Consider the following 16,487-nt stretch of genomic DNA (forward strand, 5'->3'; position numbering starts at 1 on the left):
TGGAAGAGGGCAGAGGCAGCCCAGGCTGGGGATTTGCTCAGAGGCTTCCTTTCCCAAGTGGCTGGCTTCAGCTTCCTGAACAACTCTGAAGGCTATCCTGGAATCTTCCATATCTGGACTTCATCTGATAGCTGTGGGTTCCCATCGCTCAACTTCTGCTGGGAATCCTTTTGCCCACTATTAGCCTTACTAGATGGGAGAATATGTGAAAGGAAAGAGAAATTTATACTCCTTTGGTTTCCTGGATCTAGGTTTTGTTGTTATTATTTAGTTGCTAAGTCATGTCTGACTCTTTTGCGAACCCATGGACTGTAGCCTGCCAGGCTCCTCTGTCCTTGGAATTTCCCAGCAAGAATAATGGAGTGGGTTGCCATACCCTTCTCCAGGGGATCTTCCTGACCCAGGGATTGAACCTGCATCCCCTGAATTGGCAGGCAGATTCTTTACCACTTAGCCTCCAGGGAAGACTGGTTTTAGGTTTATTTAGATCTGAAGTGAAAAATCCTGTTCAGTATTTTCTGGGTTAAACTTTCCCATGTAGAACTTTTTTTCTCAAATACTAACAAAATGGATTTTCTTTCTCCCCTACCCTCTCTTGTTAATAGGGTGCTGAGAAAATTTTGTCAATGAACGAATCAGGAGAACTGCAAGACCTCTTAACCAAAATTGAGGTAATTGTGCTTTTAGCAACTTATTTTCAGTAATCAAAATGTTCAACACATTCTGATTGTAATTGAGTTTCCCTAATTGAATTTTTCCCTGCATGTTCTTACAAATATGTAACAGGATACGTGTGGCAGTTTTAATTTGCTACCACCTGCCGTGAGGTTTTCTCCAGCTAGAGTGACTTTAGTGTTAGTGTCTAACAACCTCATAGTATTAGGTGAAAATTCCAGTCAGCTTTATTAGAACCTAATTCTCTGTTATAGAGATGTTGATGAGGTATTTCAAGTCAGGCCATTGTCTGGAAGCACAAATAACATTTTTTATGTAAATTATTTTCCTTTCCCCTAAGACTGGCTCACCATTTCTAAAGATAACAGAAAAACTTATTTCTCCAACTGTGTACCTTTTAATTTTGTTCCTGTACTTGTAATTACAACATCTCAGAAATATTTATTTGGGTATATAATGTATCAAATCATTATACACCCAGAAAGTCCTTAATATCTCTCATTTTTACCAGCCTATTTCTCTCTGTATGTAGAATTAAATTCTATATATTTTATAGCCTAACTGGGTCATCTTGAGAGTGAAAAAGATCCATTAGTAATTTTTCTGGGACAGTGAACATGACTCAGACTTTCCCAGGTGAACCATGCAATGTGGTTACATGGATTGGGTGTGCCATGGGCAGCTCTTTTTCCCAGTCTCCTTTGCTGACCTCTTTCCTGATTTTCTTCCATTCCTTCCACTTCATGGCTTCTTACTCCGTTCCCTATTGTTTCATTGCCTCATTCTCCTCCACCGTCATCAAGGCCCCTCTGCGGCATCGCATCTTTCCTACATCATTCCAGATTTCTCCCACCTTCGCATTCCTGTATCCCTCTTCTTCTCTGGTGTTTATCACAGTCATTTAATTTTTCTTACCCCTTTTCTTTGAACATTTGAGTCGTGTCCCAAATGAACTATATGCTCCTTGGTGTTAGGAATCATGTTTTATTCATATTGTAATCTTGCCCAGAAGGACAAACACAATGATGGTGTGTAATCTAAAACTCCTCTCAGCTCTAAAATCTGTATAGATGGGTTCGTTTCTTTCCTTTTGTCCCTACATTCTACTCCAGTCCCATCAATTTGATGAAACCATCAATTTGGTTAATATGTGCCTTTTAATTTAAGTGATTTAACTCAATGTGTATTATTATTTTCTCTGCATACTTTTATTTATACAAATGATATTATATGACACACCTAATTGTGTTTCAAATTCCTTTCTATAGGCACTAGGCTTTTAAGAACCATCTATATTACTATGTGAAACTTTCATCCCTTTTTTTAAATTGCTTCATACTTCTCCATGACAGTACAATTGAATCCAGCTTTCTTTGATGATGGAGATGTTTCTACTGTATCCTGTCCAACATAGTAGTCACTGGATGCATGTGGCTACTGAGCACTTAAAGAATAGTTAGTGTGCCTGAAGAACTGAATTTTTAATTTTATTTAACTCTATTTGATTTAAATTCAAATCAAATAAAAAATTTTAAATAAGTAATATAATTAATCATATCTGACAAATAGCTTATATTTTGGACAGTGCAGCTGCACATAGCTCACATACTATTTTTTATCTACTCATCCACTCATGTCCTCTAACTTCTCCTTCAAATAAACTGCTGCAAGGAGTAACTTTGACCACATTCGTTTGTGAATTTCTCTGAGGGTAGAAATCACTAGATAACAGCTTATGCATATCCCCAGTTTTCCAGGTAGTGCCAGATGGCTCTTCATTATGTTTGTACCATCCAATACTCCCTCCTACAGAGAAAGAGGTTTCCTATGTTTTCACATTCCCCACAATGTTTTACATTGTTCCATAATTTTTGCCAAGGTAGTAGGGATAAAAATATATAGCCTTATCATTTTAATAATGTTTTTCTGATAACCATTGAGTTTGGGCATTTCTTTGTATGCTTGTTAAATTTTTAAATTTCTTCTTCTATATGTTGTATATTACCATAAAGCATCTGCCTACAGTGCGGGAGACCCAGGTTTGATCCCTGGATCAGAAGATCCTCTGGAGAAGGAAATGGCAACCCACTCCAGTTCTCTTGCCTGGAAAATCCCATGGACAGAGGAGCCTGGTAGTTTACCTTCCATGGGGTCACAGAGTCAGACACGACTGAGCAACTTCACTTTCTTTCTTTCTTTTCTTTATGTTATATATTCTTATCCTTTCCCATTAAAAATCTTGGAATTTTTACTGTTGTTGACTTTCAGAAGATCCTTCTATAGTCTAGATGTTAACTTTTTGTTGGTTTTAAATGCTGTCAATATTTTCTTCTCTATTTTTAGATTCTTTCTTGGTGTCCTTCATCCAATAGAAACCTTCTGATATAATCTAACCCACCATTTTTCCTTACTTTTGTGCTTTTTAACTTTTATTTATGAAGTATGTGTCTGTCTTAAGGTCAGAAGATATCAGCCTACATTTTCTTCTATTCACTTTATACTTGTTAATATCTGGTTCTTTCATTAATGGAGGATCCATTTCCATTTTCTTATACATAGTGAGATTTCCAGCATCCTCTATTAAATAATATATTATTTATTTATTGCTTTGTTCTGCCAATTATCAGTTCAGTTAAGTCAAGCAGTCATGTCTGACTCTTTGCGGCCCCATGGACTACAGCACACCAGGCCTCCCTGTCCATCACTAACTCCCGGAGTTTACTCAGACTCATGTCCATTGAGTTGGTGATGCCATCCAACCATCTCATCCTCTGTTGTCCCCTTCTCCTCTTGCCTTCAATCTTTCCCAGCATCAGGGTCTTTTCAAATGAGTCAGTTCTTCACATCAAGTGGCAAAGTATTGGAGCTTCAACTTTAGCATCAGTCCTTCCAGTGAATATTCAGGACTGATTTCCTTTAGGATGGACTGGATTGATCTCCTTGCAGTCCAAGGGACTCTCAAGAGTCTTCAGCACCACAGTTCAAAAGCATCAATTCTCGGCACTCAGGTTTCTTTATAGTCCAACTCTCACATCCATACGTGTGAGAAAATGGATGGAATTTTCTATTTTCTACTGGAAAAATGATAGCTTTGACTAGATGGACCTTTGTTGGCAAAGTAATGTCTCTGCTTTTTAATATGCTGTCTAGGTTGATCATAACTTTCCTTCCAAGGAGTAAGCATCTTTTAATTTCATGGCCGCTGTCACCATCTGCAGTGAATTTGGAGCCCAAGAAAATAAAGTCTGTCACTGTTTCCACTGTTTTTCCAACTATTTGCCATAAAGTAATGGGACTGGATGCCATATTCTTAGTTTTCTGAATGTTGAGCTTTAAACCAACTTTTTCACTCTCCTCTTTCACTTTCATCAAGAGGCTCTTTAGTCTTCTTCATTTTCTGCCATAAGGGTGGTGCCATCTGCATATCTGAGGTTATTGATATTTCTCCTGGCAATCTTGATTCCAGCTTGTGCTTCATCCACTCCAGCATTTCTCATGATGTACTCTGCATATAAGTTAAATAAGCCTGGTGACAATACACAGCCTTGACGTACCTCTTTCCCTATTTGGAACCAGTCTGTTGTTCCATGTCCACTTCTAACTGTTGCTTCTTGACCTGTATACAAATTTCTCAGGAGGCAGGTCAGGTGGTCTGGTATTCCCATCTCTTGAAGAGTTTTCCACAGTGTGTTGTGATCAACACAGTCAAAGGCTTTGGCGTAGTCAATAAAGCAGAAGTAGATGCTTTTGTGGAACTCTCTTGCTTTTTCAATAATCCAATGAATGTTCGCTGCCAATTTTATATTATAGTAAATCCCCATATATGTTCCGGTCTTTGGTTGAGCTTTCTAATAATTTCCACTGATCTGTTTGTTCCTGTTTTACCAATATTGTACTATTTTTATTCCTGTGGTTTAATAGCACCTTTTAGGATCCTATAGAGTGAATGTCCCTCATTACTCTTCTTTTTAAAGATTGATGATTTAGCTTAGCTATTCCTGGACTTTTTTCCTTTGAGTCTATAACTCCTTCATTTGGCAACTTGATTAATACTATCATGCTATATATTAACATAACCTCTCTCTCTCAGCTCAAGGAATCTTGGAAAGAGGATTTTATTCTCTTCATTAAGTCTGTCTCAATTCTACAGATGCCATAAATAATTCAGAAACATTTAAGTCTATTCTTAATGTTGAAATACAATGGTATGGTACTGGCTTATACCATTCATAGGAGTTGTAAGAACTATAACTCTGTTGGGCTGCTTTGCCCATATAACAAAACTGGTAGAGAATTTTCAGCCATCCAGATATCCCTAAACTGCCTGTGAAGGAGCTAGTGTTTAAACAAACTTACCCAGGGAAAGAGACTAGCCTTGGAGAAGCAGTTGGAAGAACCAGGAAAAGTAGACAAAAGACAAGATTCATATCCAAGCACATCCAATTCTTCTGATGTTAGCTTTTGGCAATAAAACAGGAGTTAAATATTCCTGAGGTAGGAAACACTGGATTTCTTTCTAAGTAGCCAGTACTGTTCCTATTCCTGGTATTATATGTATTAAGTTATTCAAACCTCAAAATAACACTGCAAGGTGGGTTCTGTTATTGTCTTTGTTTTTCAGACAAGGCAATGGAAGCCCAGATGTTTAGGTTAGTTGCTCCAGACCTTGTAAATAGTGTTTGACTCAAGATTCTAATCCTGACTCCTTGAATCTGTGAACCATGAGTCTGTGCTGCCTTCACTCTCAAATTAAGTGGCAAGTTGGTATCTGGGAAACCTGACCATATGTGACAGGACCCAGGTGAGAAGTTTACTGGGAGACAGGCAGAGTGTTAGGTCCAGGGAACAGACTGGATTTGTAACACTTGGCTCTTATGCTAATATGGCATTGAACAGGAAATGGGCAAATGGGCAATACCTTTAGAGAGAAACCAGAGAGCTCGTACCAAGTTCTAATTTGCTGTTACTAGGGTGCTGCATGGCAGACCATGACTCCCCTGGTCTTTGTGATTCAGGCCCCAGTTTCTAACAGTTACCCCAGTAATGGAGAGGAAAGTGGCCTAGTGGCTGCAGCTGGGCCCTCAAAAATGGTGTCAGCAAGTCATCTCAAGTTTTCTGGCCTAAGAATTTTAGCATACTTCCCGCCCAAGTAAAACTTTCCCTGGAAACCTGAGGAGGCATTATTTGCTGATGAAGACTTGCCAGTGGCTTCTAACATGGGTAGCAGAGGCAAGTGAAATATAGCAGCAGCTGCTACAAGACTTGGGTTCAATAAGGCTAGCTGGAAGAAGATTAAATAACTTATTTTATGTAAGCGAATGCTTGGGTGAAAAGGATGAATAACAACACCATTTGGGGGGTAAAATTTATTTGTATATTTACTTATATTAATAAACAAACTAAAGATCAAAAGAAAAGAGTGTCCAAGTATTACCCACAAACAATAACTGAGATGGATAGCTGATCCTGCTGGTACCCACACAGAGGAAGTCAGGGCAGCCCTGAGATGTATTAGCAAGCACCTTATTATGGCAGACACTGAATTAAAGATCTCAGATGGTAGAGAAGCTCTAATGTGCTTTTCTGCCTTGTTGTTTTTCTAAAGATTCGAGCAAACGTTTTGATGTCATTGCTATGAGGCTGCCAATATAGTGTTCACTTTCAGTGGTTTTCTTTTTTTCCTTGTAAAGTCTGATTTGTCATTCAGGAAGAACAGAAGTAAGATTCTCAACCACACACTGAGGATGCTGGAAATGGCACAGGCTGTCTGTGTGAGGCACTGGAGCTATCAAAGGCTGGCCCGACCCTCCCTAGAGAGGCAACATTCTGGGTGATGTTCCCTCTCCGTGCAGTGGGTGGCCACAGCATGTTCAGAGGTTACAGCAGCAAAGTACCACCTACTTACCTAGGCAATCAGGCCATGTACTCTGGGTACCTTTTTCTGAAATTGGAGCATCTTTTTAAATAGGGTTGTGGCTGTACATCCCATTGGATCAAGAATCAGATTCACAAATCTAGCTTATATATTTAGGAATATAACAATAAATTTCGACTGTGTCAGCATTTCATAACTCTGCAAATCAAGGTTCAGAAACGATTCTGCTTATTAATGGCTTGATCAGACAGAGAATAGCCTCCTAGGCACTTAACAAGCATTTGCTGAATTAAATCTTTGTTCAGTTCAGTTTAGTTCAGTTGCTCAGTCGTGTCTGACTCTTTGCAACCCCATGAACTGCAGCACACCAGGACTTCCTGTCCATCACCAACTCCCAGAGTTTACCCAAACCCATGTCCATTGAGTCGGTGATGCCATCCAACCATCTCATCCTCTGTTGTCTCCTCCTCTTCCTGCCTTCAATCTTTCCCAGCATCAGGGTCTTTTCAAAGAAGTCAGTGCTTTGCATCAGGTGGCAAAAGTATTGGAGTTTCAGATTCAGCATCAGTCCTTCCAGTGAACACTCAGGACTGATCTCCTTTAGGATGGACTTGTTAGATCTCCTTGCAGTCCAAGAGACTCTCAAGAGTCTTCTCCAACATCATAGTTCAAAAGCATCAACTCTTTGGTGCTCAGCTTTCTTCACAGTCCAACTCTCACATCCATACATGACCACTGGAAAAACCATAGCCTTGACTAGACGGACCTTTGTGGACAAAGTAATGTCTCTGCTTTTTGATATGCTATCTAGGTTGGTCATAACTTTCCTTCCAAGGAGTAAGCATCTTTTAATTTCAGGGCTGCAATCACCATCTGCAGTGATTTTGGAGCCCAGAAAAGTAGTCAGCCACTGTTTCCACTGTTTCCCCATCTATTTGCCATGAAGTGATGGGACCAGATGCCATGATCTTAGTTTTCTGAATGTTGAGCTTAAAGCCAACTTTAAATTGTTGACTATAGTTTAAAACAAAATACATAGACAAAGGTGGATCATCCAGAGATGACTATATGCCAAGTGTTCACTTTTGTGACAATCTATTATGTGGAGTGAGTCTGCTTCATAGATAACCTGGATGAGGGAGTTTATGGTTACAGAGAGTCAGATAAGTTGTTTCTTCCTTGGTAGAACACTTAAGAGAGTTCCCAGTGCTCCTAAAATAAGATTAGATGATCTGAGGTTAAAAATAAGAATTGCATTCATTCCTTAATCTTGAAAAAAACACTAAATACTCGATCTTAGCATCCTGTTTCTGCGTTAGAGAACAGCAAAAAGCTCTTCGTATTTATGAAATTTGAGTTTGTGCCACAAAAGAAACCCATTTCACAATCATTCATGAATTCCACTCTTATCCTCTAGTCCTTTGTTTATGGCTAGGGAATTCTTGGGGGCTTCAGTTTAGATGACTGTGGTATGGAGTGAATATATTCAAAGACCACAGATAAATTCCCTAAAATAAAATTAATATATAAATACTAAAAGCTACATCATCATTTTTATATGGAATCACACAAACAGGCCAAAAGAGAGAAGAAAGAAAGAAAGAGAGAGAAGTCGCTCAGTTGTATCTGACTGTTTGCGACCCCATGAATCGCAGCATGCCAGGCCTCCCTGTCCATCACCAACTCCCGGAGTTCACTCAAACTCATATCCATCCAGTTGGTGATGCCATCCAGCCATCTCATCCTCTGTCATCCCTTTCTCCTCCTGCCCCCAATCCCTCCCAGCATCAGAGTCTTTTCCAATGAGTCAACTCTTCGCATGAGGTGTCCAAAGTACTGGAGTTTCAGCTTTAGCATCATTCCTTCCAAAGAACACCCAGGACTGATCTCCTTCAGAATGGACTGGTTAGATCTCCTTGCAGACCAAGGGACTCTCAAGAGTCTTCTCCAGCACCACAGTTCAAGAGCATCAATTCTTCGTCCATGGGATTTTCCAGGCAAGAGTACTCGAGTGAGTTGCCATTGCCTTCTCCAGGATATCTTCTCAACCCAGTATCCCGCATTGTGGGCAGACACTTTACCAGCTGATCCACCAGGGAACCAAGGCCATCCTCAAATAATGCAGAATCTCTACAGTGCTATGATGAGATCTGCCTTCTACTTGATTGTTGAGAAGATTTAGAGTGGATTCATGTAAAGTGAATAGAAAATTGTCTGGTATGTAATAGCAACTCGATAAGATTAGTCATTGTTAGTCAATATTTCACTAATAAATCCTTATTTGCAGCTGAGAGCTACTTATTAAAAGAACAGGGAAATTCTTGCTCACGGCTGTATCTCCTATGCCATACTCAGTGCCTGGCAATGTAAACTCATATATGGAATGAGCCCGCTGGGTTTTTATTTTTTTTTAAGTCCCTGGCCAAGAATAGATGAACAGATAGAGATAAAAGGGAGGATGATTTCTTACTCCTGTTTTCTGAAATTCCACCTCTAAAGAGTCGGATATGACTGAGCACAAACACTGCTGCTATCCCTAAGGAACATGCCTCCATCCAAACCGCTGTGAAGAGGAGGGGCATTCTGAAGATTCAGCACTCTTACTGGGTGCTGTTATCAACCAGGTCTGCCTGGTTTGTAGCTTTGCTGGGTGTCAGGACACTGAAGAGCTACTCTAGATTTCTTACCTGTTTGAAGATCAAATTGTCTGTAGTCAACTTCTTCACTGAAAGTGGAAATCTGTTTTCAAATTTCTCTGTGATCTGAACATTCACTTTTACTCATTAAAAATCTTTTTCATCATTTGTAAAATGATGTCTCTATTACATCAGATACTGGATATAGACTCTTGTTGAGCTGCAGCCTTCAGGCCTGCAGTTATTATATTTGCTGAAGAAAGAGCCCAGAGTCAGTGACAGAGACATCAGCAGTTTAATAGATGGGAGATCTTACACATCTTTCTTACAAGAAAGAAAGCTGAACACTGAAGAATTGATGCTTTTGAGCTGTGGTGTTGGAGAAGACTCTTGAGAGTCCCTTGGACTGCAAGGAGATCCAGCCAGTCCATCCTAAAGGCAATCAACCCTGAGTATTCATTAGAAGGACTGATGCTGAAGCTCTAATACTTTGGCCAACTGATAAAAAGAGCTGACTCATTAGAAAAAAGACCCTGATGCTGGGAAAGGTTGAAGGCAGGAGGAGAAGGGGATGATAGAGGATGAGATGGTTGAATGACATCACCAACTCAATGGACATGAGTTTGAGCAAACTCTGGGAGATGGTGAAGGATAGGGAAGCCTGGCATGCTGTAGTCCACAGGGTTGCAAAGAGTCAGACATGACTGACTAAACAACAAGACCACATCTGAAGCAGAAGGGTCCTGGAGCAACATCCCACTGCTGGGAGGCAGATGGCAGGCTGGACACAGCAGCAGAGGTCTTCACTCCCAGGAAGAAGAAGGAGACTACCAGCTATAGGGAGAAATACTGTAGATTGGCTCATTGGTTACTAGGGAAATCAGCAGAGGAGGATTTCCTCTTTTATCCCCTTAGGCTATGTACCCTCCTGGGGCAGAGTTCTTCCCTTCATTAAGCTGTCAAAGGGGAGCCATTCTCATCTAAAGATTAGAACAATGACAAACTTGGGTGAGGGACAAGTATATAGATATTTACTCATCAGGCTCTACAACTAAGAGGAAAGTCAGGGGCTTCCTCGGTGGTCCCAGTGGTTAATTAAGAATCCACCTGCCAATGCAGGAGACACTGATTCAACTCCTGGTCCAGGAGGACGCCACATCCCTTGGGGCAACTAAGGCCATGAGCCACAATTACTGAGTCCAGATGCAGCAACTACTGAGGCCAATGTGCCTGGAGCCCATGCTTTGAAACAAGGGAAGCCACTGCAATGAGAAGCCCATGCATTGCAATGAGCAGCCCCCTCTTGATGCAACTAGAGAAAGGCTGTATGCAGCAATGAAGACCCAGTGCAGCCAAAAAAAAAAAAAAAAAAATCAATAAATAAACAAATTTTTCAAAAATCAAGGAAGATCAGTCATGCAAGTACAGTGTAGGTGAAGCAGAGACTAACTGAGCAGCAGATGTAGGGAGCAAGAGAACAGCCATGTTGAGTGGCCTGACCATACAACTTTACGTGGTGGGTAAGCCATTCTTTTTTCTCCCAAGTTTATGGCTAAAAGGCTGAATTTTCTTGAGAGTGGAAATGGCCTCAGAATCTTTCCAATGCTGTGATCCAAGACATCAGAATTCACATGTGAATCAAAATGCATTTACTCTCCTTTTCTTACAGTGGCAAGGCTTTAGACCAGAAGACCAAGTATAGAAGTGGTGTTTAAATAAAATGACTGTATTAGTGGTAGAAAATGACTGTGTCATGTGACCACAAACAATTTAGCTTGAGGCAGCAGTTAATAAAAGTCTCTTCAGATTAGGATTTATTAATAAAATAATGGCTATTAACTGCTAGCCTTACTGAGTAGCTACTATGTGCCAGACAGTATTCTATTCACTTCATATGAATTTACTCATTAAACTGTCTCAACAACCATATAAGTAAAAGACAAATTTTACTATAGCATTGCATAATTCTGACAAAGTTGTTTTAGGATGATCTGGGTCTATCTGTGATTCTCTTTAAAATGGACACTGTGGCTTTTAGTGTTTATATATTAACTTCATTTTAGGAAATTTACGTGTTCTGAATTGCACAGAAGTTATTAAATAGCAGATTCATCGTATATTTAACATTTGATATTTTGGCCCTTTGAAAGTAATCTTTGTAAGTCCTGTTCCAGGCCCATGGTATAAGGTAATGTTACCAAACCAAATTTGGGTCCACTTGCGCAAACAGTAAACCCAATCTACTCAGACCAGATTGTGGTGAAGGAAAATACAGCATTTATTGTGAGGCATCCAGGGTGGGGCCAAGGAAGACGTATGGACTGCTCACATTTGAATTCCCCAGTGACTTTCAAGGAAGGATTTTTAAAGATAAAAGGAGGGAGAAGGTCATAGGATGCTTGATCAGCTCATGGACATCCACCTGATTGGTTGGTGGTGAGGTGACAGGGTGAGTTAACATCCTCAACCTTCTGATTCCAACCCCCCTGGTGTCTACATACTAGTGATCAGCATGCAGTTCACTTCTTCCTCTTGAGGCTGCCCTGGTAGCTCAGATGGTGAAGAATCCACCTCCAATGCACGAGACCGGGATTTGATCCCTGGATCAGGAAGATCACTTGGAGAAGGGAATGGCTACCCACTCCAGTATTCTTGCCTGGAGAATTCTAAGGCCAGAGAAGCCTGGGGGGGTGGGGGGGAGTCCAGTCCATGAGGCTGCAAAGAGTCTGATGTGACTGAGAAACTAACACTTGATGTGGCAAGGTGTGGGTGGGAATCTTAGTATCTGCAGAACAATTCAGGGATATGGCTCAGGATATTATCTTTTGCCCTTGAGGAGTTACAAAAGGAGCTGACTTTATTTCATGGTTAAACTATTATTATTTTGTCTAGCCTGACTGTTTTCATTTGTTTCTGCATTTTTTTCACTTTTCTGATTAAATTTTCTCTTTGGAACTCAGGGAAGGCTAGGAGGCTAAAGATTTTCTATAAACAAGAGGCGGGGGATGAGGTAGGAAGGTGTTCGTCCCCAGGAAAGCCTTATAGAGTTCTGCTCGGTTTCAGTAATTTTTAATTTGGTTGTGTGTTTATTATTATTATCATTATTTCTCTGTGTTAAAAGCCTGGTATTTGGAGTAAGTGACATAGATGGTGAATGAGCCTAGGAAACTCCCTAGCACTCAAATTCATTCTAACTTTGTTGTTCTTTGCTTGCCAGCACGAATGTATTTTATGGCAAAATCTTATGCTATTGAAGAATTTTAAAATATTGAAATGTTTTTACTAGTTGTTAAGGTTTATCAGTCCAGTTCAGTTCAGTCACTCAGTCGTGTCCGACTCTTTGCGACCCCATGAATCGCAGCATGCCAGGCCTCCCTGTCCATCACCAACTCCCGGAGTTCACTCAAACTCATGTCCATCGAGTCAGTGATGCCATCCAGCCATCTCATCCTCTGTTGTCCCCTTCTCCTCCTGTCCCCAATCCTTCCCAGCATCAGAGTCTTCTCCAAGGAGTCAACTCTTCGCATGAGGTGGCCAAAGCACTGGAGTTTCAGCTTTAGCATCATTCCTTCCAAAGAATACCCAGGAATTATCTCCTTCAGAATGGACTGGTTGGATCTCCTTGCAGTCCAAGGGACTCTCAAGAGTCTTCTCCAACACCACAGTTCAAAAGCATCAATTCTTCAGCACTAAGCTTTCTTCACAGTCCAACTCTCATATCCATACATGACTACTGGAAAAACCATAGCCTTGAACAGACAGACCTTTGTTGGCAAAGGAATGTCTTTGATTTTCAATATGCCATCTAGGTTGGTCATAACTTTCCTTCCAAGGAGTAAGTGTCTTTTCATTTCATGGCTGCAATCACCATCTGCAGTGATTTTGGAGCCCAAAAAGAGAAAGTCAGCCACTGTTTCCACTGTTTCCCCATCTATTTCCCATGAAGTGATGGGACTGGATGCCATGATCTTCATTTTCTGAATGTTGAGCTTTAAGCCAACTTTTTCACTCTCCTTTTTCACTTTCATCAAGAGGCTTTTTAGTTCCTCTTCACTTTCTGCCATAAGGGTGATGTCATCTGCATATCTGAGGTTATTGATATTTCTCCTGGCAATCTTGGTTCCAGCTTGTGCTTCTTCCAGCCCAGTGTTTCTCATGATGTACTCTGCATATACTGGTTAGTAAATAGCTACTACACCAAGACTCCCAAGCAGCTCTCCTCTTCCATAAAAGCCACTACCCTATAAGGGTTGCCGGATAAAATATAGGATGTCTGCTTACATTTAAACCTCAATTAAATTATGAATAATTATTTTATTTTAAGTATGTTCCATATAATCTTTGGCATATCTACACAAAAATTTATCTATGGTCTATCTGACATTCAGGTTAACTGGGCAACACATATTTTTAGTTGCAAGATTTGATGATCCCACTCTACTTGAAATCCAAACCTACTTACAATCCAGCACTAATGGGTGCCATCCTAGACTCAGGGTTTTATAAGTCCTTTCTGACTAGTTGGTGTTGTTTCTATGTAAGTCATTAAATACTTTTAACATAATCTCTGGCCTGGTTTTAACGCATGTTGAGGGCCTATCTACCTTATCATATTTTTTCTAAAATTTGATAAGAAGAGCAATATTTACTAATTCTCTTATATTTTGTTTTTAGACTACACTCTTTCTTCGCTGCTTTTGTTTTTATTCAAAGTTTTTTTCTAAAGACATTTTTATATCATGGAAACTATAAATCCGATGCACCACTTTTTGGTCAACTCTTGCACAGGGAAATGACAAAAACCCAGCTACAGAGAAACTAAATTGCTACATACAATCTAACTTTTTGGAAGAGCTTTGAATCTCTACAAACTCGACGTTTCTTGTTTGTGTCCTTCAGACTAGAAATCACTACTTTCCATCAAAGTAATTCTGTTGCTGAAAATAAGATATGACATGAATTTTGCTATCTCAATCTAATAGCAAAGTCAAATGGTAACTGTAAATGAATCTTACTGAATACAGAATATGCAGCTCTGAAAAGTGGTCTGGAAATATATAAATTTTAAAGCAATCAGATCCTTAATGTTTTTTTCCCAAAGCACAGTCCACAGGGTACTGATTATGAGAAAATTGTAGATGCTTTCTAGGAAAGCATTTCTTGCTGGGAAAAAGGTGGGTTAAACCTAGTTAATTGGTTTCCTTTTCCATTGGATTTTTTGGAGACTTTATTAAGTACAATTGTGAATTTCCAGAGAAAGTCTGTATGTATATCTAAGTATGTAAGGTATGTTTGTCTGAGTGTCTGTGTGTGCATGTGTGTGTGTATCTATATTTCCCAAGTGTATTTTGGCAATTATTCTTGTCACAAAAGTTGGCTTGCAAACATTGCTGAAAGTTCCTATTTTGCAAGTTAGAAGCTTGTATTAACTCCCATTCTCTTTGTATTCATTCTGTAATGGCTCCTAAGCTCCCACCAGCAGATGGTTGCCATGTGTGGACTCCAGCAGAGGTTATATGTTCAAAAGAGAGAATGGAAATGTGTATGGAAATTTTTCCTTAACATGCTGGCTCAGTATAAAGAATTCATTTGCAAATGCCGGAGACCTACAGTTCGATCCCTGGGTCAGGAAGCTCCGCGGCAGAAGGAACTGGCAACCCATTCCAGTATTTTTGCCTGAGAAATCCCATGAACAGAGGAACCTGGGGGGCTATAGTTCACGGGGTAGCAAGAGTTGGACACGACTTGACTAAACAACAGCAACAACAACAACAGCATGCTTCCTAGTTAATTTCATTATGCTGTAATGGGTACTTTATTTTTACTTGAGGTAGAAAGGCTGATAGTTATGGTGGGTAGTTTTATGGACTTAGATAAGTCTCAAGATTTCTATGTCTGTTTCTTTAAATGTAAAATGAAGGTAATGATATTAGAGGAGGGCATGGCAATCCACTGCAGTATTCTTGCATGGAGAATCCCCGTGGACAGAGGAGCCTGGAGGGCTACAGTCCATGGGGTCGCAAAGAGTCAGACACGACTGAGAGACTCAGCACAGCACAGCACAATGATGTTTGAATTAGTTGCTTTACATAAGAAGGTATTCTTATATGTGAAGGATGAGATGGGAGAAGATTCTATGTAGTATTTGGAAGTGCTTTTTAAAAACAAAACATTATTTGTACGTTCAATATGATGATGGATCTTCAGTTGACAGAGGCTCCTCCAATCCAGCTTTTATTTTTTCTTATTTTGCAAACTCAGTGCTGCTATTCTATAAACAAAGATACAAAACTAGGAAGTGATACTAAAAGGAAAGTTATAGTATTTTCCTTTAAGGCAAATTACCATCTTCTGAATTTCTTTGATTTGTAAATATGTGTTTTCAAATGATGTGCCCTTTAACTTAAAATGTACCAACCTTTAAGCACCAAGCTTGTGCTGTTGATGGCCACCAATGAGACAATAAAGGAAATGCTAGAGAGCATTTCCTGTGCATCTATTATATACTATAATGGTAGATGGTTGCAAGTCCTCCACCGTCGTATGCTGATGTTGTTTTATAACGGTCCAGTACAGAAAGACAGGAAGGCTGATGGCATTGTCATACTAACACAAATCCTATCCTTCTTGTCCTCCTGCCACCTATTCAGAGAGTGCAGCATCCACACGAGTGTCCCTCCTGTGGAGGCTTTGGCTTTCTTCCGTGCTCTGTCTGCCATGGGAGCAAGATGTCAGTGTTTCGAAACTGCTTTACAGACTCTTTCAAGGCCCTGAAGTGCACGGCTTGCAACGAGAATGGTCTTCAGCGCTGTAAGAGCTGTTTGGGTTAGACTTCACATCCACGGAGCACCTGGTTTCATTGACTGAAAGCAATAATTTGGTTTATACTTTTTTTTTAATGGCTATGTTTCTGGATTAATCAATAAACTTTGTTTATTATAATTTCCTTCATTTGGATTTTTTGCCGTGACTACTTTCATTGATGTATTAAATAAATGTTTATTCAACAGCTACTGTGTGCCAAGCCCTGTGCTAGAGCCTGGTTTCTAACTGGAATTAATGGAGGACCTGCTAAAATTCCAAGATATTCAAAGTCTGATTCCCTAACTGTGTATGATTTTTTAAAGAAAATATAAATATATCCAATGGTGTCTATCACAATGCCACCCTATTGTCTAGGATCAGTTCATTCAGCTCTCCAGATGCATACATTTTATTAATACGTGCGCCTCAGCTGTAGGGAAGAAGAGAGCTCTGGTTAGTGGAAAAGAATATCATACTTATGCTTAAGCAGTAAATTA

General features: G+C 39.9%; 1 protein-coding gene across 1 annotated transcript in view; it reads left to right on the forward strand.

The window, feature by feature from the left end:
• The window catches only part of GRXCR1 (glutaredoxin and cysteine rich domain containing 1), a 136,361-nt gene extending 120,345 nt beyond the window's left edge, over positions 1 to 16,016 (forward strand). Inside the window, exons 3-4 of the mRNA XM_052642330.1 lie at positions 606 to 671; positions 15,837 to 16,016. Of these exons, the coding sequence (XP_052498290.1) occupies positions 606 to 671; positions 15,837 to 16,016 (246 nt within the window). The remainder of the gene's footprint in view (positions 1 to 605; positions 672 to 15,836) is intronic.
• Positions 16,017 to 16,487: the final 471 nt, after the last annotated feature.

Source organism: Budorcas taxicolor, chromosome 6 (genome assembly GCF_023091745.1).
Source record: "Budorcas taxicolor isolate Tak-1 chromosome 6, Takin1.1, whole genome shotgun sequence".
NCBI classification, from domain to species: Eukaryota; Metazoa; Chordata; class Mammalia; order Artiodactyla; family Bovidae; genus Budorcas; species Budorcas taxicolor.